Source organism: Lissotriton vulgaris, unplaced genomic scaffold (genome assembly GCF_964263255.1).
Source record: "Lissotriton vulgaris unplaced genomic scaffold, aLisVul1.2 SCAFFOLD_712, whole genome shotgun sequence".
In the NCBI taxonomy this organism is placed as follows: domain Eukaryota; kingdom Metazoa; phylum Chordata; class Amphibia; order Caudata; family Salamandridae; genus Lissotriton; species Lissotriton vulgaris.
In genome coordinates, this window is record NW_028253998.1 from 763,897 (window position 1) to 787,721 (window position 23,825).

The window sequence follows — 23,825 nt, forward strand, 5'->3', positions numbered from 1 at the left end:
ACAGTACCAAGCCCACCTCAAAACGACAGTGCGGGGCTACATCGCAAACACAACACATAGAATTTATGACTTGGGCGACAAAGCAGGAAAAATGCTGGCATGGTTGGATAAGAGAGGGGGAGGCACAAGAGGTATTCAGCGACTGTATACTGCAGACGGCCGAGAACTAACGCACCCAGAAGACATTGTACACACTCTAGCAACCCATTTTCAGAACATTTACACCCCAGACACCATCGTCACAGCACAAATGGCGGCACTCTCACTGGCAGACATTACCATTCCCAGCATAACGCCAGAGACGGCGCAAGACTTAGAGGCAGATCCGTCAGAGGATGAAATCCAACTAGCGATACTATCACTACAATCGGGCAAAGCATTGGGTCCTAATGGACTGCCTGTGGAATGGTATAAATCAATGGCATCAGAACTCAGTAGACCCCTACTGAACATGTATATGGAGAGTAGGGAGAAGGCGGAATTACCGCTGGATCAACGCACAGCCACAATAGTAGCTATACCTAAGCCGGGTAAACCCCCAACCGAATGCATCTCATATCGCCCGATATCATTACTAAATGTGGAAGCCAAGGTGCTGGCTAAACTTCTGGCCAACCGTCTGATGCCACACCTGGGCACCCTGATCCACCCCGACCAATCAGGCTTTATGCCCCATCGAAGTACGGCGCTAAATCTCCGGAGGGTTCATGGAGTACTGGCCCGTTCACACCTCCTCCCAGAGCGGGCTGTGATTCTCTCCCTTGACGCCAAAATGGCTTTTGACCTGGTTGAATGGGAATACCTCTTCGAGGTGCTGACACGTATGGGCTTTGGGCCAAAATTTATGGCCTGGATACGACTACTCTACACAAAACTAGTGGCACAGGTAGTGGCTAATGGACACATCTCGCCGGTGTTCCCGTTGGGCAGAGGGACCAGACAGGGATGCCCTTTGTCACCCTTGCTCTTTGCGTTAGTACTCGAACCCTTAGCGATCTTGATCAGGACAACGCCCCTATTTAAAGGTATTAAATGGGAAGAGGGATGGGAAGACAAAATTTCCCTATATGCTGATGACATGCTCATATACATGGTAGACCCTGATGACGGCATCCCATCCCTGTTGAAAATATGTAACACACATGGAAAATCATCGGGCTATACCCTGAACTGGTCAAAATCGGTGATATACATATTAAAAGGTCCGGCACCAAGATTGCGAGAAGACTGCCCCCTGGCGGCGCCGACGACCTCCTTCAAATACCTAGGCATTGTCATCGCACATTCTGAAGCGGATTTCTTCGCTAACAACCTCAAACCACCTCTGGATCGCTTACGCGCAGACGTTAAGCACTGGGCGACCTTACCCCTCACCCTCCTGGGGAGGGCAGCCTTATATAAGATGATGGCTCTTCCCCAGTTTCTATACATATTAGAAAACACCCCGTATCCTGTCCCACCGCGATACTTCAAACAAATTGCTGAGTTAGTCTCCAACCTACTCTGGAACAATGGCCCAGCGCGTATTGCATATGACAAATTGGTGAAAAGTTGGTATGAGGGAGGGATTGCGCTACCCAATATCCAGCTATATTACTGGGCAGCCCAACTCAAAATAATTAACCAATGGCTCCACACCCCGAGAGACGACCCAGCATACAGGGCGGACTGGTCACAATTAGGGACGGACTGCATGCTCTCGGCACTGTATAATAAAACGCAACTCAAACATCTGCGGGGTCCGACACAGCACACGGTGGCCCTCTGGCATATAGCACAGGCAAGACTGGGCTGGAAAGGGAGAATCACCAAAATGACACCATTATGGGACACGAGATCGCTGGGAAACCTTAGAGGGTGTGCAGGATTTACACAGTGGGACTCTATAGGTATCTCTACGGTGGGGGACCTCTGGGACAAAAACACGGTAATACCGTTCCCACAACTCCAGCAGCAGTACGGCCTCGGACCCACGGAAACGTTCAGGTACATACAAATTAGACACGCACTACTCCAGGCAATCCCAACGGGCTCTGATCTGCCGGAATCCTCTCCACTTGAGGACAGACTATTGACAGACTTCATGCAACAGAGCGCGACCTCCCTCACATACAAAAAACTGATCAACAACTTAGAGGACCCCACACTGAAACTTAAAGACAGGTGGGAAGGAGACATAGGTGTGACGGATGAATCGGAATGGAACGAAGCTTTGGCCTCCCCGAGAGAAGTAGGCATCTCGGCAAAGTTCAGGCTGGTGCAGTTAAAAATTTTGCACCGCATATATTACACCAGGACACTACTCCACAAAATCCATAGAGCGCCCCATCCCTTTTGCTTGAGAGGCTGCGGGGAGGAGGGAACACTATTTCATACATTATGGGACTGCCCACACATACAGGAATTCTGGAGGCAAATCATGCGCACAATCTCCCAAACACTCAAGATTTCCATTATACCAGAACCACGTAAGTGCCTTTTGAACATCTGGGACCCGAACGACCTAGATAGGTATGGAATAATTTGGACTACGCTAGCCATGACAGTGGCTAAGCGTGATATCGCGCAGAAATGGGGGGCGCCAGATTTGCCCACTGCAAGCAGATGGGCTAAAAACATGGATGTCCTGATGGTCACGGAGAGAACTGTGTATGTCCTTCGAGCTTCCCCCCGCAAATGGAATAAGGTGTGGACAGCGTGGAATGTCTATAGGGGTGAGATATGCGAGCCCTTACCAGAGGGAGACTATCTGGACTCTGAGGGGGAGGAGGAGTAACAAGTGGGGTTGAGGATGTTCACTTACTCGTGCTACATGCAGCAACGTATTGAAATAACTTACCTGTGAGAAGACAATGGGGCAGAGGGACCTGATGTTGGGAGAGGGAGTATGAAACACACATAAAAGTGATGACCTAAGTTTTGGGGAAGGGGGGGGGGGGGGGGAATGTCTCTTGGGGTTTTAAAAGAGACACTATGTTAAGCAACAATTGACGGGAAATCATTGATATATTCTATTAATCTAGGTAAGAAACTACGGAAGAGCATATATAGATTTTAAAAGAAAAGAAATGAGCAATAAATGCAAACTAGATATTGTCGTATAAAACTTCAGAACTGCACTGTACATATATGAAGATGCCAGCTTGAATGTATCGTAATAACTGTATACTGAACCTGCATGTTAATAAAAGTTTAAAAAAAAAAAAAAAGAATATCTCCAGAAGCAGCAGCGGAAAATTCTGCCTGCCTCTGTGAGAAAGTCAGTTGAAGTGCGCAGCGAAATTAGCTAGCGCGCGCGAAGACAGCTGAGGAGCAATACTTTGCTGAAACACTAGACTGCTTACCGCTTCTTGGACAGCGGCAGCCATCTTGGAATTTCCGTGAAGCGAAAGCGGTAAATGACCTTAGCCACAATGTGCCTGCCTTACCGGAATTGTTCTCCTAATTGTGGTGTACAGGCAACAGGGATTTCTGCAGCAAACAGATTGCTTCTTGGCTCCAGACCAGTAATTCCTGACAGTACCTCCCACCAAAGCCCCCCTCTCATATCCTCGAGGCTTATGTGGAAAAGTAAGATGGAATTCCTTCACCAATCTAGGGGCATGTACATTTGACTCAGGTTCCCATGATCTCTCTCTCTAGACCGTAACCCTTCCAATCCACTAAATAGTGCAACAAAGCCTTCTTGATCTTAGAATATAAGATTCGTTTTACTTTGAATTCTTCTTCTGAGTGAACCCTAATGGAGGGTGGAGGACCCAGTGATCTCAAACCTGGTGGATTCGTTCTGAGCATGGAAACATGAAACACCGGATGAATCTTTAACTTAGGAGGAAGTCAATCTGGACGCAAACCAGATTCACCATTCCCTCTACCCGAAAAGGACCCACAAAACGTGGCTGAAATTTACGATTCCCCTTAAGTTGCATATTGCGAGTTGAGATCCAAACCATGTCTCCCGGTTCATAGATTGGATTTGGACGCCTCTTCTTATCAGCCTGCTTCTTGTAAGAGTTTTTAGCCTTGACTAGATTGTGGGTAGCTACCTGATAAGCCCTTTGTAGATCTAAAGCCACCAATTCTACTGCTTGGGAGTCACTTTCCTGCTTTCCTACCAACGTGTTTGGATGTCTACCCGAACTCAAATAAAAGGGGGAAAACCAAGTAGCGGAGTGCTCAGCGTTATTATAAGCAAACTCTGCCACCCAGGTTAAGTTTGGCGAATCCCCTTCATGATCCATCAAGAACAAGCAAAGATATTGCTCCAATTCTTGATTAACTCTTTCTGTCTGTCCATCAGTCTCTGGATGGAAACTAGTGGACAAGCGAGAGTCTACCTCCGATCTCTTTAAAAATTACCTCCAGAAATGGGACTTAAATTGGGACTCCCTACCTGAGGTAACCAGCTTGGGAATCCTATGATCCTTTACTACATGCTGAGTAAACAGGGCAGATAACTTTGTAGCATTTGGAATTGATTCAAGGGTACAAAATGGCTTAACATGGAGAAATGGTCTACAACTACCCAAATCGTGGTAATTCCTTGACTAGAGGGGAGATCCACAATGAAATCCATGGAAATAGTATGCCACGGGTAAGGAGCAGGGGGCAAAGGAAGTAATAACCCCTGAGGAGCTCTCCTCAAAGGTATACCCTTGATGCATTGCTCACAAGACGCCACATATTGTCCCATCTGAGCTTCCATTCCTGGCCACCAAAACTCTCTTTGAATCAGTTCCAGAGTCTTTTTGGCTCCCTCATGGCCAGCCATCAATCCATCGTGAAAATGCTGCATTACCAATTGCCGTAGTTCTTCATTTGGAATGAAAAGAGTTCCTTTAAAATAAGGCTTTCCAGCCTTTATCACTCTTTCACTTCCGCCTTTAACCCATTCGTCCAACTCCTTCTGGGTGAAAGACTTCATTCATTTATTCTCAAATTCTGGGTATAGAATGGTTCCAATGATTTTGTCCGAAGGAATTATCAATCCTTTCTCTTCCACCTTCTATTCTTCACCAGTGCTAAGTCGAGATAATGCATCTGCTTTACCATTGGCTGCACCTGGCTTGTAGGTCAAAACAAAGTTGTAATCTGCAAAAAACAATGACCACCTTAACTGTCTTGGAGTAAGAATACGAGCAGACTTTAAAAATTGAAGGTTACTATCATCAGTAAATACAGTCACCAAATGTTTAGCGCCCAACAAGTAATGCCTCCATTCTTGAAACGCATCCTTGATTGCCACTAATTCTTTATCCGCAATGGAATAATTGATCTCAGCCACTGTTAGCTTTCGAGACCGAAAAGCTACTGGATGCAGTTGATCAGTGCTCACATTTCTTCGCGAAAGGATTCCCCCAATAGCCAAATCAGAAGCATCAGCTTCCACAAAAAATGGTTCTTCTGGATTGGGATGTTGTAGCACTGGGGCAGAGGTAAAAATCTGCTTTAAGTCCTGAAAGGCTTCCTCCTTGTCTCCATTCCACTCAAACTTAACCTTCTTCTTCAGCAACCTAGTGAGCGGGCTCACCTTTTCAGAGAAATTGGAAATGAAACAATGATAGAAACTGTCAAAACCAATAAAGCTTTGCACCTCCTTTACACTTCCAGGAGATGGCCAATCCTGAATGGCCTTCACCTTGGCTTCATCCCTGGAAACACCTCTGAAGTCAGTACAAACCCCAAAAATTCCACCTGAGTCGAATAAAAAAACGCATTTCTCCAATTTCTCAAACAACTGATTTTTCAGCAACTTGCTGAGAATTGCTCGCACATGCTGAACATGTTCTTTCATGTTGGAAGACAAGATGAGAATGTCATCAATGTATACCACTGCAGACTGATCCAGAAATTCCTATAAAACATTGTTTACAAAATGTTGGAACGCTGCGGGAGCGTTACACAGCCCAAAAGGCATGATTCTATATTCAAATAACCCCAACCTGGTCCGGAATGCAGTCTTCCACTCTTCTCCCTCCGCCATGCACACCAGATGGTAAGCACCTCTCAAATCCAATTTTGTGTACACTCTCACTCCCTTTACCTGATCTAGCAATTCTGAAATAAGGGCAAGGGGTACGATTCTACCTTGTCACAAGATTTAATGCTCGATAATCGATACACATTCTCAATTTGCCATCCTTCTTTGAGATAAAAAAAATGGAGAGGATACTGGCGACTGAGAAGGAAGTATGAAACCATTGGCTAAATATTGCTCAATATACTCCTTATGATGTTGATTCTCCACTTCAGAAAGGGCATACATTCTACTGCAAGCAAGTGAAGCCCCTGGTTCCAATTATATTCAGCAATCTTATTCTCTGTGCGGAGGCAATTTCTGAGCTTCTTTTTCATCAAACACTGAAGACAAATCCAGATATTTCTCAGGAATCTCATGTACCTCCACTGTACAAATGGAACCAATCTGATTAGCCAAATGCGTAGAGGGAGAGACACAAATCTCCTTACCACTCAATCCTTGGCAGTGCTCTTTACAAAAATCAGAATCGATAGTTATCGATCTCTATGCCCAATTGATCTTTGGATTATGCCCGGTGAGCCAAGGCAATCCTAAAATAAGCTGAAATTGAGGAGCGTCGATGAGACTGAATTTCAAAACACTTACATGTTGAGCAGGTCCTGTCAACGAATCATTCTTCAGTGTCAAATACAATTGGACCAGAGGAAAGATTGGTTCAGTCAACTGCACGAACAGCCTCCGGCCTTTGATTTTTGAGGAAACCAATACCCAATGATTTGGCAAAAACAATTTCACAACAATTTCCAGTTGCCCCGGATTCAATCATAACTGAAATCTGATCTATCGCAGTGTTCCAAAATCTTATCAATCCCGAAATGATTAAATGAGGGGCAGAGGATTGCAACGTATTGGCTAGATGTTGAGTTTCTGAAGTTGTCTTGTGATTCGCGTCCACCAGGGCAACTCCCTCTATTGGTGGAGCCTGCCTTTTACCCACAAATTATTCTTGGGTTTCTTTGGACATTCTTTTACAAAGTGACCGGAGGCACCACAATACATACAAAGCTTGCCTACTCGCCTCTTCTCTCTCTCTTCCTTAGACAAGGGTCCTCGAATTGACCCAATTTGCATAGGTTCTTCTTCTGAAACTGCCTCCTTAGACCTGGTATTCTCAGACCTCACTCTGTCAAAATATTGGGGGAAGACTTCTCACGTCTTTTCTCCGTTTCCCTCTTCTTTCTGACTGTCGCTGATCGATTTGTAAAACTAAATCTATCAGCTCCGAGATTTCCGTAGGCCGTTGAGGAATTTGAGCTAACCCATCCTTCAATTCATCCCTCAATCCTCTATAAAAAATGGCTGCTCTCTTGGCTTTAGGCCAATTAGTTTCTACAATGAGCTTATTGAATTGCGCTAAATAGGCCACCAGTTCTCGATTACCTTGCTTTAAATCCAACAGCTCGTTGTCGGTGGTTTGTGAAATGGATTGTCTATCAAAAATTTGTAAAAATTCATAAAGAATATGATAATTGTTATTCACCAAAGGCATCGACCAGGAAGTGGCGTCTCCGCTCAGGTAGGACAATGCGAAGGCCACCTTAGACTGATCCACCTTACAAATTATGGGTCTACATAGAAAGTGGAAGGAACATTGAGTTAGGAAAATCTGCGCCTTATTGGGATCCCCGCTAAACCTCTCAGGGACTGCTAGAGGAATGGTAGGGGAGATGGCATGAATGACTTGTGTTGTCAACTCAGCTGCTGATGGGCTGGTGAAAAAGATGGGGACTTAGCTTCCTTTATATTGGAGTTGGGACTCTCGACAGCTCATCAAATCTTTGTCGTAGAACCTGAGCTTCTTGATTAGACTTCCTAACCTCCTCCCTAAGGGACTTATTGTCTTCCATGGAATCACTCAACTGCCTTTGGATACTATCTAACACGGACGCTAAGGCCTTTACGTCTGTTCCCTCAGCCATCCTGCTCCAGCGGATATTCAGTGTACGGGCACTTCAATCTGTCAAGTACCTGAATGCTGAACTTGAACGAACCGCAGGAGCAGATGACTTTTCCACAATCCCCTACTCCGCTGCCAAGAACCTAAGGCTCCGAGCAGCAAAGAGGGGGAAAGGGGAGTGGGAAGAAAAGAGAGACTGCACTGCTTCACTCTCAGGGCTGGTCCCAATGATGGTCTCTGGCCAGGTCCCGAGTTGATATTCTATTGATACCTGTAACCAATAAATACTATAACAACTATCAACACTTTCTCTATTTTACTCTACCAATGATCTTTCACCTAAATACCTGTCTGTCTGCAGTTTCTTACTGCTCTCTAGTATTCTCTGGAAGGTGCAGTATGCTCTACTCCTTCCTATGTGATGCTACACTGGATACTCCTACAACACAAAACACTGTTATAACTGTTACTTTAACTGAGTGCATGAATTTCTACACACCCAAATCCCTGTTACCTGTATGCCAGTTGTATTAGTGAACATATATATCTCTTTTCTTTCTTGTAAAGGAAAAGTAGTAACTTCTTCTCTTCTTCTCTCTTTTGCAGAAATTACTTCTACTACTCTTTTGGTTGGTAAGTATCATTATATGTATATATGTATATATATATATATATATATATTAAATAATCATATTTACAAGCATGTATTGTCTCTTGGGAATTGCTTATTGGACTGGAGATGGCTATAATGTTTATTCTTCTTGTAGCTACACAGCCTTCTGTTTGTGACTGTACTAATGCGGCTTAGTATCACCTGCAGAAGTGTCTAAATCATAATCTAATTGTCTAAACCAGAGTCTCTAGACCAGTTATACTCTATGCTCAAGAATGCTTCTAAGTCTCTGTAGGAGGACCTTCAAACTGGTAGACTTGAACTAATTTACAAGGCTTACTTGTTGGTCCGCTGAAGTCTCCGTTACCTCTCTCACTGAAGACCAGCTCACTGAACTCTTCTTCTTTGTGCCTGGAATGCTGCCTGCAATTGTGCAAAACTCCTGCTCACCAGAGTCTTCAAGGAAAGTACTTCAAGTACTTCTAGGATTTGAGCCCAAAACTCGTGCTCACAAGTAGTTGGGACTCGCACATCAAAATTCCTTGCTCTGAAATCTTCTTTTCACCCAAAACGAACTTCAAGAATATCTCCAGAAGCAGCAGCAGAAAATTCTGCCTGCCTCTGTGAGAAAGTCAGTTGAAGTACGCAGCGCAATTAGCTAGCACGGTGCGAAGACAGCTGAGGAGCAATACTTTGCTGAAACACTAGACCGCTTACCGCTTCTTGGACAGCAGCGGCCATCTTGGAATTTCCGTGAGGCGAAAGCGGTAAATGACCTTAGCCACAAAGCGGCCTTCCTTACCGGAATTGTTCTCCTAATTGTGGTGTACAGGCAACAGGGATTTCTGGAGCAAACAGATTGCTTCTTGGCTCCAGACCAGTAATTCCTGACAGTACCTCCCACCAAAGCCCCCCTCTCATCTCCTCAAGGCTTTTGTGGATAAGTAAGATGCAAGTCCTTCACCAATCTAGGGGCATGTACATTTGACTCAGGTTCCCATGATCTCTCTTCTGGACCGTAACCCTTCCAATCCACTAAATAGTGCAACAAACCCTTCTCTTTTTTTAAAAATGTTTTTATTTGAACTTTGCAGTAGTGACAGACCTTAGACATTGATACAATCATTTCACATTACCAGTCATAATGTCTCTTACATTGACCAATATAAACAATAAACGGATTCATTACAATTCTTGCTCTTTGTCTCTACCCCTTCGCATATCTAGGTCCACCGTGGGGGACACACATATTTCACCTCTGTACATATTCCATTTGGCCCATTTCTTATCCCATTTCTTTGGACATCCACGTGAGATAAAGACTTCTTTCTAGGCCACCATACATTTATCGATTTCCCTACTCCATGTTGCAACCCACGGCGGTCTGGCACTACCCCACCCCCTAGCTACTTCTCTCTTAAATAAGGTGAATCCTAGCGTAGCAAACTGTTGTTCCGTCTTCATAAGGTCCGTAGCGTCCCATATGTTTAACCAACCCAGCCGTTGCGTCAGTATGACTGTCTTACCCAGAGCAGATCGCAGGTGCGTGACCACCCTGTCCCATCTGTCATGTATCATGGGACATTCCCAGACCATATGATAGAAGCTAGCTGACTGTCTACATCCCTTGAAACATAAGTCATCCGTTTTGGACCCAATTTTCGCCAGAGTGATCCCTGTCAAGTAGGAATGGTGTAGTATACGGAGCTGTATAAGGCGATACCTAAGTGTGATGGCAGCCTCTCTCGGGGACATCAATGCCTGCCTCCAGTCCTCCCACTCAATTGGCCCTAGTTCTCGTTCCCATTGCTCCTTGAGCCGCCCAAAGGTATCTGGCATGTTGTTACTAAGCTTCCTATTTATTTTTAACTGCTCTCCCCTGAGGCGGAAGCCGGGGGACTCTCCTACTATTCTTGTCTTTTAAAACGTTTGCTCAGCTTGTGATTGTCCGCGCACAGGACTTTGATTTGATTTGTGTATTTTTAAATACATAACTGGTGGATAAAAAACTGCTTTCACCTTCTGTGACGAACGCGCGGTGCAAAGCGCGATTGCTGCAATTATACACAACAGCGCTGCCCTACTCGGTCGCGGTCACGTGACCTGACCCACCTCACCCGCCATCTTGAGGAGGTAAGGGCTGCGCTCTAGTCAATCCAGCCCTCCCGCCCTCTTAGACTACTTAAGGGGCGATCTCTTTTCTCACAGGCAAAACCATTTATTTTTAACTGCTCTCCCCTGAGGCGGAAGCCGGGGGACTCTCCTACTATTCTTGTCTTTTAAAACGTTTGCTCAGCTTGTGATTGTCCGCGCACAGGACTTTGATTTGATTTGTGTATTTTTAAATACATAACTGGTGGATAAAAAACTGCTTTCACCTTCTGTGACGAACGCGCGGTGCAAAGCGCGATTGCTGCAATTATACACAACAGCGCTGCCCTACTCGGTCGCGGTCACGTGACCTGACCCACCTCACCCGCCATCTTGAGGAGGTAAGGGCTGCGCTCTAGTCAATCCAGCCCTCCCGCCCTCTTAGACTACTTAAGGGGCGATCTCTTTTCTCACAGGCAAAACCATTTATTTTTAACTGCTCTCCCCTGAGGCGGAAGCCGGGGGACTCTCCTACTATTCTTGTCTTTTAAAACGTTTGCTCAGCTTGTGATTGTCCGCGCACAGGACTTTGATTTGATTTGTGTATTTTTAAATACATAACTGGTGGATAAAAAACTGCTTTCACCTTCTGTGACGAACGCGCGGTGCAAAGCGCGATTGCTGCAATTATACACAACAGCGCTGCCCTACTCGGTCGCGGTCACGTGACCTGACCCACCTCACCCGCCATCTTGAGGAGGTAAGGGCTGCGCTCTAGTAAATCCAGCCCTCCCGCCTTTCCCGCCTCCCGGATGTATAAAATTGAAGGCACATCCCGTCCGCGCAGCGGGCGGGCGCAGCGGGCGCGCCAGAGGCAAGCCCGTCTGCGCCCGTCCGCGCCGGGACCGGGCCTAGGGCCACAATCCCTGTCCAACAAAGGTCAGAATCCTGTAAAAAGTATTCCAGCCAAAACCTGCTCGCACTTCGGCCACCTATTAGTACTAGCTGCTTAAACATTAATCCCTCAGAGATCCATAAGCATCCTGCCATCTCATGCCCTCACTGTAACTGCACCATTCCACTTCTTCCTGATTCCAATACCGCAACAACTAAACAGGAGGAAGGAGCCTGCATATCCATAGCCCTTATTAATGCACGCTCACTTGGAAAGCACAGGCAGGAGGTCTTCGATCTCATTACAGATTTCAAATTGGATGTACTGTTTGTCACCAAAACCTGGACTGACAATACTTCACAGCCAGACCTAGCCATCGCAGTACCAGATGGATATAAAGCCTACTGTCAGGACAGGCCCAAACAAAGAGGGGGTGGTTTGGCCATAATAGCCAGAGACTCTTATCCCGTCAGAATAACCCCTATTCCGTCAAACTCATGTGAAGCCATGCAATTTGCCATTAATTCCTCCCCCTCGTTTAACTTCAAGGGGTTACTGATTTACCGACCCCCGGGATCCAAAGCGGCATTCCTATCCAGTATCAACTCCATGATGGAATCTGTTGCCACAGAAAGTGCCTTCACAGTTCTAGGGGACCTAAATTTTCATTTAGACCTAACTCACTTAACTGACTCCGCTACCCTGATTTCTGATCTAGAAACACTAGGGCTAAAACAACGTGTTATGTCCTCCACCCACCAAGCAGGCCACATTTTGGACCCCATTTTTTCTAATCTAGAAGGCATGCAAATAACCAACATCTTGCCTATGCCCTGGACGGACCACTACGCTATTTTCGCAAATATAACCACCAACAACCACTGCTATAACAAACCACATCCCACGATCAAACAATCCTTCAAAGATTGGAAAAATATTAACCATAACCACCTGAATCTAATACTGGATCACACCCGTCCCACATTGTCTACAGAACCCAACCTAGCTCTCCATCAATTTTACACCTGGGTGGGCCAGGCTACAAACCAGTCAGCTCCTACTAAAGAACTGTCTAGAAACTGATCTAAACCAACTGCCCCCTGGTACAATGAGAAAATAAGAGCACAAAAACAAATTAACCGTAACAAGGAGCGACAATGGAGAAAAGGCTATGACACAGCCAATAAAACAATTTATAAGGAAGCCCTGGCTCTTTACAAAGCCATGATAACGAAAGCAAAAAAAGACTATTACAGTGATCAAATCGAGAAAGCTAAAAATTCCATCAGACAACTGTTCCAAATCACTAAAGCACTATCAGGTAACTCTCCTGACCTTACTCCCCCTCCATCGCAACTTTTATGTGATTCTCTTGCTTCCTTCTTTTACACCAAAGTAGACGATATCTACCAGGCTTTTGCGGCCAACTCACTCTCGAGTACAGTCAATCTCCCCACCCCACCCCCAGCAAACATATTTCCCAGCTTCCAACCAGTCACCCCAGACCAAATAAAAACCACCTTGTCCTCCATCAAATCAGGATCACCTCTGGACCCTTGCCCACTCTCAGTACTCCTGCCGGTAATGGATGCTATAATACCAGTACTCACCCAAGTCTGCAATTCTATTCTCCTATCTGGTAATTACCCAGATCCCCTTAAAAATACGTTACTAAAACCCCTGTTAAAAAAGCCATCCCTTGATAAAAGTGAGCTAAAAAAACTATTGTCCTATCGCGAGCCTCCCTTTCATGGCGACGGTGATTGAAAAAACCATGAATTCCCAGATTTCCGAATTCATAGAAAAACATCATCTCTTGGATAACACGCAATTCGGATTTAGGAAATTCCATGGGACAGAGACAGCACTGATCAAGGCGGCCGATGACATCAGGGTAATTAGGGACCAAGGAGGCACAGCCATCCTAGTTTTGCTAGACTTATCAGCAGCATTCGACACGGTCGACCACACCATCTTGGTCGACCGTGTCGAGGGATTTGGCATCTGCCACACTGCCAAAAACCTAATTGCGTCCTTCCTTGCCAAAAGAACGCAGGCTGTCATCCTAGGACCCTATCAATCGGCCCAACTCTCTGCTCCATGTGGCGTTCCTCAAGGCTCATCCCTGAGTCCGACACTGTTTAATATCTATGTGTCGGACCTTGCTAAAACCATCAAAGCACATGGGATGAGCCTAACCTCCTACGCCGATGATACCCAACTAGTGTTGGCAATCAAAGGGGACGGAGATCAAGTGGCCGAAAAATTCAAGAAAGGGCTCCTAGACATAGGAGAATGGATGTCTACCAACTGTCTAAAGTTGAATTCTGAAAAAACCGAGGTACTCATTTTTGGAACACTCCTGCCAGCTTGGCCCTCAAGCTGGTGGCCAGAGACCTTCGGCACCCCTCCTACCCCTACTGCCAAAGTCAGGAACCTTGGCATCATCTTTGATGATGGCCTAAATTTTATGGACCATGCCAACAAAACAGTGTTCACAGCACACTTGAAACTCAAGATGATCAGGAAAATACGCCCTTTTCTTCCTGATTCAGCCATCAAGACACTGGTCACCTCTCTTGTCCTGTCCTCCCTGGATTATTGCAATGGTCTTTTCCTTAACGCTCAATCCAGAGTTATCACCAAACTGCAGACTATCCAAAACGCGGCAGCTCGCCTGCTCGCTGGCAAAACAAAATTTGAATCCATCTCCAATAACATAAAGGACTTTCACTGGCTCACTGTGCAAAAAATAATCCAATTCAAATCCCTCTGCATTGTATTCAAAGCACTCAATAATCAAGGACCCCACTTTCTAAAAGATCAATTACAACAATACAATCCCTCCAGGGCCTTAAGGTCGGCCACTCTCAATCAACTAGTCACTCCCCGCACCAAAACTGTCACCTGGGGCGATAGGCGTTTCTTGGTGGCTGCCCCCAAGCTATGGAACACCCTGCCACTTAACATCAGACAAAGTCCCACTCTTCTTCAATTCCGTAAACTTTTGAAAACTTGGCTGTTCACTCAATAATCACTTCAACGTCTATCGTCAGTCTCAAATAACTGGTTTATCAGCGCCAAGACGCCTACGGGTAAATGTAGCGCTTTATAAATATTAAAAATAAATAAATAAATATATGTGAGGGAAATCGTCTTGGCATGTAGTTGTCCATCCAATAAACGGTCTTCCAACGGGGAGTATTCTGGTATATCTTCGCAACTAGGAAACGCCGCCATTAAGACATGTCTGATTTGTAAATATCGAAAGACTTCACTTGGAGCCAACTGGTACGTTTTCTGCAGCTCTTTGAACCGAAGGATCTCACCCTTCTTGATCAAATCTCCTACTGTCGAAATATCAATCATGTCCCATTTGTCAAACCCTGAGTGGCGGCAGAGCATGCCCAGCTTTTGTGCCGACCACAACGGTGTCATCTGAGTGAGTCTATGCGTCCAACCAAGGCGGGAATTAGGCAGTCTCCAAATTTGCAATGTATGTTGGGTGGGACCTACAAACTTCTTACTCCGTGGGGATGAATAAAGCGCCTCAAGATAGCCTGCTCCGGTCATTTGATACCTGTCCAAGGTAAACGCCAGATCATCCGGTAGAGTATACTTCTATCTGTGACGTAACTAGTTGCGAAGCCCAATAGTACAACCGCACATCGGGCAGCGCAATTCCCTCATCATACCACCCCTTCGTCAATTTTTGAAGCGCTATTCTGGGAGCCTGTCCATCCGACAATAATGTACGTATCTCCCCCTCCACAGCCGTAAAAAAGGTATCGGGAAACTTAGTCGGACTGTTCTGTAAGATATACAGAAAGCGAGGAAGGGCAAGCATCTTAAAGAGTGCAGCCCGGCCAATCAGTGACAAGGGGAGGGCCCTCCAATGCTGGACGTCCGCTCGCAGCCGCGCTAGTAAGGGCGCCAAATTGCTCTTGTAGAAAAGAGCCAGGTCTGGTGTAACAAAGATTCCTAGGTACTTAAAACCATTCGTCGCCACTACCAAGGCACAATCTTTAGGAAGACGAGGAACCTGTCCATGAAGCATATACAGTATCGACTTGTCCCAGTTAATAGCGTATCCGGAATACTTTCCAAAATTGATAAAATGTCTAAGACCACCCGATGGATCGGTAAGGATATGCCAGGTACAACACTATGTCGTCCGCATATAATGATATTCTGTCCTCACAGTCCGGGGTCCATCGCAGCCCTCTGGTCATAACATCTTTAGGCACCCAGGTCGCCAGGGGTTCCAACATCAATGCAAATAATAGCAGAGACAGAGGGTAGCCCTGTCTAGTGCCCCTGCGAAGGGAAAATTGTCTAGACGTGAAGTTGTTCACTCTCACCTGTCCAGCTATGTCTGTATATAGCAGGCGTACCCACCTCAGGAACTTCAGGCCTAAACCTGTTCTGGTTAGTACCTCAAACATATAGGACCATTAGATGGAATCGAAGGCCATAGAGGCATCCAGGGACAATATAGCTGCGTCTTCGTCTAAAGACACCTGTTGGGCCAACACGTTATGCAAACGGCGGATATTTAGAGCTGTATTTCTCCCTGGCATAAAACCGGACTGATCGGGATGTACTAGGGAGGATATCACCATTCCCAAACGTGTGGCTAGCACTTTCGCAAGAACCTTTGCTTCCACATTAATTAACGAAATCGGTCTGTATGAACGGCAGTCTTCCACTGGCTTGCCCGTTTTATGGATGACTACTATGGCAACAAACCCTTCTTGATCTTAGAATATAAGATTCGTTTCACTTCGAATTCTTCTTCTGAGTGAACCCTAATAGAGGGTAGAGGACCCAGTGATCTCAAAACTGGTGGATTCCTTCTGAGCAGGGAAACATGAAACACCGGATGAATCTTTAACTTAGGAGGAAGTCAATCTTGACGCAAACCGGGTTCACCATTCCCTCTACCCGAAAAGGACCCACAAAACGTGGCTGAAATTTGCGATTCCCATTAAGTCGCATATTGAGAGTTGAGATCCAAACCATGTCTCTCGGTTCATAGATTGGATTTGGACGCCTCTTCTTATCATCCTGCTTCTTGTAAGAGTTTTTAGCCTTGACTAGATTGTGGGTAACTACCGTATAAGCCCTTTGTAGATCTAAAACCACTGATCCTACTGCTGGGGAGTCACTTTCCTGCTTTCCTACCAACGTGTTTGGATGTCTACCTGAATTCAAATAAAAGGAGGAAAACCCAGTAGCGGAGTGCTCAGCGTTATTATAAGCCAACTCTGCCACCTAGATTAAGTTTGGCCAATCCCCTTCATGATCCATCAAGAACAAGCGAAGATATTGCTCCTATTCTTGATTAACTCTTTCTGTCTGTCCATCAGTCTCTGGATGGAAACTAGTGGACAAGCGAGAGTCTACCTACAATCTCCTTAAAAATTACCTCCAGGAATGGGACTTAAATTGGGACCCCCTACCTGAGGTAACCACCTTGGGAATCCTATGAGCCTTTACTACATGCTGAGTAAACAGGGCAGATAACTGTGTAGCATTTGGAATTGATTTCAAGGGTACAAAATGGCTTATCTTGGAGAAATGGTCTACAACTACCCAAATCGTGGTAAATCCTTGACTAGAGGGGAGATCCACAATGAAGTCCATGGAAATAGTATGCCACGGATAAGGAGCAGGGGGCAAAGGAAGTAATAACCCCTGAGGAGCTCTCCTCAAAGGTTTCCCCTTGATGCATTGCTCACAAGACACCACATATTGTCCCATCTGAGCTTCCATTCCTGGTCACCAAAACTCTCTTTGAATCAGTTCCAGAGTCTTTTTGGCTCCCTTATGGCCAGCCATCAATCCTTCGGGAAAATGCTGCATTACCAATTGCCGTAGTTCTTAATTTGGAACGAAAAGATTTCCTTTAAAATAAGGTTTTCCAGCCTTTATCACTCTTTCACTTCCGCCTTTAACCCATTCGTCCAACTCCTTCTGGGTGAAAGACTTCATTAATTTATTCTCAAATTCTGGGTATAGAATGGTTCCAATGATTTTGTCGGAAGGAATTATCAATAGTTTCTCTTCCACCTTCTATTCTTCACCAGTGCTAAGTCTAGATAATGCATCTGCTTTACCATTGGCTGCACCTGGCTTGTAGGTCAAAACAAAATTGTAATCTGCAAAAAACAATGACCACCTTAACTGTATGGTAGTAAGAGTACGAGCAGACTTTAAAAATTGTAGGTTACGATGATCAGTAAATACAGTCACCCAATGTTTAGCCCCCAAACAAGTAATGCCTCCATTCTTGAAATGCATCCTTGATTGCCAGTAATTCTTTATCCGCAATGGACTAATTGATCCCAGCCGCTGTTAGGTTTCGAGACCGAAAAGCTACTGGATGAAGTTGATCAGTGCTCACATTTCTTCGCGAAAGGATTCCCCCAATAGCCAAATTAGAAGCATCAGCCTCCACAAAAAATGGTTCTTCTGGATTGGGATGTTGTAGCACTGGGGCGGAGGTAAACATCTGCTTTAAGTTCTGAAAGGCTTCGTCTGTGTCTCTATTCCACTCAAAATTAACCTTCTTCTTCAGCAACCTAGTGAGCGGGCTCACCTTTTCAGAGAAATTGGAAAATAAACGCCGATAGAAATTGGCAAAACGAATAAAGCTTTGCACCTCCTTTACACTTCCAGGAGACGGCCAATCCTTCACCTTGGGTTCATCCATGGAAACACCTTTTGGAGTCAGTACAAACCCCAAAAATTCCACCTGAGTCGAATGAAAAACCCATTTCTCCAGTTTCACAAACAACTGATTTTCCAGCAAATTGCTGAGAATTGCTCGCACATGCTGAACATGTTCTTTCATGTTGAACGACAAGATGAGAATGTCATCAATGTATACCACTGCAGACCGATCCAGAAATTCCTCTAAAACATTGTTTACAAAATGTTGGAATGCTGCGGGAGCGTTACACAGCCCAAAAGGCATGACTCGATATTCAAATAACCCCAACCTGGTCCGAAATGCAGTCTTCCACTCTTCTCCCTCCGCCATGCACACCAGATGGTAAGCACCTCTCAAATCCAATTTCGTGTACACTCTCGCTCCCTTTTCCTGATCTAGCAATTCTGAAATTAAAGGCAAGGGGTAGCGATTCTTCATTGTCACAAGATTTAATGCTCGATAATCGATACACGGTCTCAATTTGCCATCCTTCTTTGGGATAAAGAAAAGTGGAAAGGATACTGGCGACTGAGAAGGAAGTATGAAACCATTGGCTAAATATTGCTCAATATACTTCTTAAGATGTTGATTCTCCACTTCAGAAAGGGCATAAATTCTAGTGCAAGGAAGTGAAGCCCCTGGTTCTAATTCGATTCAGCAGTCTTATTGTCTGTGTGGAGGCAATTTCTGAGCTTCTTTTTCATCAAACACTGAAGACAAATCCAGATATTTCTCAGGAATCTCATGTACCTCCACTGTACAAATGGAACCAATCTGATTAGCCAAATGCGTAGAGGGAGAGACACAAATCTCCATACCACTCAATCCTTGGCAGTGCTCTTTACAAAAATCAGAATCCATAGTTATCGATCTCTTAGCCCAATTGATCTTTGAATTATGCTCGGTGAGCCCGGGCAATCCTCAAATAAGCTGAAATTGAGGAGCGTCGATGAGACTGGATTTCAAAACACTTACATGTTGAGCAGGTCCTGTCAACAAAATTTCATCAGTGTCAAATACAATTGGACCTGAGAAAAGATTGGTTCAGTCAACTGCACGAACAGCCTCCAGCCTTTCCTTCTTGAGGAAACCAATACCCAATGATTTGGCAAAACCAATTTCACAAAAATTTCCAGTTGCCCCGGAATCAATCATAACTGAAATTTGATCTATCGCAGTATTCCAAAATCTTATCAATCCAGAAATTATTCGTTGAGGGGCAGAGGATTGCAATGTATTGGCTAGATGTTGAGTTTCTGAAGTTGTCTTGTGATTCGCATCCACCAGGGCCACTCCCTCTACTGGTGGAGCCTGCCGTTTACCCACAAATTATTCTTGTGCTTCTTTGGACATTCTTTTACAAAGTGACCGGATGCACCACAATACATACAAAGCTTGCCTACTCTCCTCTTCTCTCTCTCTTCCTTGGACAAGGGTACTCGAATTGACCCAATTTGCATAGGTTCCTCTTCTGAAACTGCCTCCTTAGACCTGGTATTCTCAGACCTTATTCAGTCAAATCTTGGGGAAAGACTTCTCACGTCTTTTCTACGTTTCCCTCTTCTTTCTGACTGTCGCTGATCGATTTGTAAAACTAAATCTATCAGCTCCGAGATTTCCGTAGGCTGTCGAGGAATTTGAGCTAACCCATCCTTCAATTCATCCTTCAATCCTCTATAAAAAATGGCTGCTCTCTTGGCTTCAGGCCAATTAGTTTCTACAATGAGCTTATTGAATTGCGCTAAATAAGCCACCTGTTCTCGATTACCTTGCTTTAAATCCAACAGCTCGTTGTTGGTGGTTTGTGAAATGGATCGTCTGTCAAAAATTCGTAAAAATTCTTTTTTAAACTCATCAAATTCACACAGAATATGATCATTGTTATTCACCAAAGGCATCGACCAGGAAGTGGCGTCTCCACTCAGGTAGGACAATACGAAGGCCACCTTAGACTGATCCGCCTTAAAAATTATGGGTCTACATAGAAAGTGGAAGAAACATTGAGTTAGGAAAATCTGCGCCTTATTGGGATCCCCGCTAAACCTCTCAGGGGCTGCTAGAGGAATGGTAGGGGAGATGGCATGAATGACTTGTGTAGTCAACTCAGCTGCTGATGGGGCTGGTGAAAAAGATGGGGACTTAGTTTCCTTTATATTGGAGTTGGAACTCTCGGACAGCTCATCAAATCTTTGTCGTAGAACCTGAGCTTCTTGATTAGACTTCCTAACCTCCTCCCTAAGGGACTTATTGTCTTCCATGGTATCACTCAACTGCCTTTGGATACTATCTAACACGGACGCTAAGGCCTTTACGTCTATTCCCTCAGCCATCCTGCTCCAGCGGATATTCAGTGTACGGGCACTTCAATCTGTCAAGTACCTGAATGCTGAACTTGAACGAACCGCAGGAGCAGATGACTTTTCCACAATCCCCTACTCCGCTGCCAAGAACCTAAGGCTCCCGAGCAGCAAAGAGGGGGAAAGGGGAGTGGGAAGAAAAGAGAGACTGCACTGCTTCACTCTCAGGGCTGGTCCCAATGATGGTCTCTGGCCTTGTCCCGAGTTGATATTCTATTGATACTTATAACCAATAAATACTATAACAACTATCAACAACCTTCCTATGTGATGCTACACTGGATACTCCTACAACACAAAACACTGTTATAACTGTTACTTTAACTGAGTGCATGAATTTCTACACACCCCAATCCCTGTTACCTGTATGCCAGTTGTATTAGTGAACATATATATCTCTTTTCTTTCTTGTAAAGGAAAAGTAGTAACTTCTTCTCTTCTTCTCTCTTTTGCAGAAATTACTTCTACTCTTTTGGTTGGTAAGTATATTTATATGTGTATATTTTTTGATTCAATCTATATTGTCCCTTTTTTTTTTCTTTTCCTATAAATTATTGTTTGAAAGTTATTTGTTAACTTTTTTCCCTATAAGGAAAACTTGTTTCAGGACTGTCTTCAAATTGTTTAATGCTTATTTTATAGTTAATGAATTTGTATTTATTGTCAATCATTGTTTGTTATCATTTGTCTTTTATGATTATTTTAATCAAAATAAAGACTTTAAAACCTGAAACCTGAACCTGATATATATATATATATATATATATATATATTGCATCAACTTCTTCTCCTACGAGTTCCGTAGATAAAGACACGGCACAGCAACAGATAGCTTTCTCCACTGTTTTATTTACACACCATGTGCAAAGAAAAGTGCATCAAATGGACGGTCTACGCGTTTCGGCTCCTGCCTTCAACTGGACCATAGAGTCCCTTGGTCTAGACCTTATTTAAATACAGTGCTGTGTTTAAGTACCCTCTACCATTTCCATGGTCATCTAGACCTTCAACCCTGCACAGTCTGTTCTCGGCTAGTACATACTCGTGGCCATTTTGTGAGCATTTACAATTGTCGTGAAGTACGTTTGTAAAACCATTTACCAAAAAATAAAGTATTTACAATCTCATGATTATCTACTTATTCTAATTGTTTTCTATATATAGTGAACTAATAACCATTTTCGTTCTTTGCAGTGGAATAATCGTTTTATACTGTACAAAGGGGAGGTGAACTCCTATTTCATTGTTGTAATTAATTTCTCAATTTTTCAACCAAAATACTAATAAGAGTAAGAATGAAAGTAAAGGGCTTTCCTAAATATATGCATAGAATTCCAAATTATGATCAATATTCAAATCTATTATTTACAGTTATATACATTTTTTAGGTCATTACCACCCTTAACATATATATATATACATATATATATATATATATATATATATATATATATATATATATATATATATTACATAATCATATTTACAAGCATGTATTGTCTCTTAGGAATTGTTTCTTGTACTGGAGATGGCTACAATGTTTATTCTTCTTGTAGCTACACGGCCTTCTGTTTGTGACTGTACTAATACGGCTTAGTATCACCTGCAGCAGTGTCTAAATCGTAATCTAATTGTCTAAACCAGAGTCTTTTGACCAGTTGCACTTTATGCTCAAGAATGCTTCTAAGTCTCTGTAGGAGAACCTTCAAACTGGTTACAAGGCTTACTTGTTGGTCCGCTGAAGTCTCCGTTACCTCTCTCACTGAAGACCAGCTCGCTGAACTCTTCTTCTTTGTGCCTGGAATGCTGCCTGCAATTGCGCAAAACTCCTGCTCACCAAAGTCTTCAAGGAAAGTACTGCAAGTATTTCAAGATTTTGAGCCCAAAACTCGTGCTCACAAGTAGCTGGTACTCGCACATCAAAATTCCTTGCTCTGAAATCTTCTTGTCACCCAAAACGAACTTCAAGAATATCTCCAGAAGCAGCAGCGGAAAATTCTGCATGCCTCTGTGAGAAAGTCAGTTGAAGTGCGCAGCGCAATTATCTAGCACGCTCGAAGACAGCTGAGGAGCGATACTATGCTGAATCACTAGACCACTTACTGCTTCTTGGATAGCGGCGGCCATCTTGGAATTTCTGCAAGGCGAAAGCGGTAAATAACCTTAGCCACAAAGCGGCCTGCCTCACCGGAATTGTTCTCCTAATTCTGGTGTACAGGCAACAGGGATTTCTGGAGCAAACAGATTGCTTCTTGCCTCCAGACCAGTAATTCCTGTCACAATGTCACCATCCTGCTCCTGGAAGCACATATAAGCGGCACGGGACTCCCGCAGCGCGGGAGCCCAAAATGAACTTACGTTCTGATCCCTGTTGCCACCTCCGCCATTGGAGTAATTGGGGCTGAATTCTTGGCGAACTGAGGAGCCAAAGAACTACCCCTCCCATCGCCACAAGCGGCATGCACGACGCAACGTCATCATCCTGCGCCTGGAGGCTCAAATAAGCGGCACAGGACTCCCGCAGGGCGGGAGCCCAAAACGAACTTACCTGCTCATTGCTGTTGCCGCCACCGCCATTGGAGTCATTGGGACTGAATTTGGGGTTGAATTCTCGGTGAACTGAGGAGCCATAGAACTACCCTTCCCAGCGCCACATGCGGCACGCACGCCGCATGTCTACATCCTGCGCCTGGAGGCGCATATATAACCGGCACGGGACTCCCGCAGTGCGGGACGCCAAGGGAGGGCCGTCTGCGCCTGTTAGAGGCCGAAGGAAGCTGGGCTGGCCACCTTATTTCCATTTTGATTGAGCTCCATTCCCGGCACTGTACTCAACCTTGTTGAACTCTAAATGTACTGTGATGTTGACACACCATTTTGTAGTAGGTTTAGGGCAAGATTACTATGAATAAGCTAAAGTCGGGCAATGGGCAGGGTGTAGCCGGGACTTTGGACGCTTTTTTGTTAAGGGCAGAGTCAGTTCTCATGCACGAAATTGAACTTACTGAGCGGACACTTACTCTTGAACCTTTAATGAATAAGGATAATAGAACTGTCTTCTCTGCTAGCACTATAACTGTCCCAGCTTGCTGTTCAAATCCGGGAGTTAATGCATCCCAGGACAGTAGTTTACATACTACTGCCCCAGTTATTGAATCTATGGTTGCACCTGTCATGTGTGATAGTATTGATTCCAATGACCAATTTGTTGCTGCTG

The 23,825-nt window shown here is 44.5% G+C and overlaps 1 protein-coding gene across 1 annotated transcript in view; it reads left to right on the forward strand.

Moving 5' to 3' along the window:
* LOC147660700 (uncharacterized) overlaps window positions 1-23,825 on the forward strand; it is a 348,598-nt gene that overhangs the window by 308,983 nt on the left and 15,790 nt on the right. Inside the window, exons 8-9 of the mRNA XM_086951528.1 lie at window positions 8,544-8,570; window positions 21,064-21,087. Of these exons, the coding sequence (XP_086807654.1) occupies window positions 8,544-8,570; window positions 21,064-21,087 (51 nt within the window). The remainder of the gene's footprint in view (window positions 1-8,543; window positions 8,571-21,063; window positions 21,088-23,825) is intronic.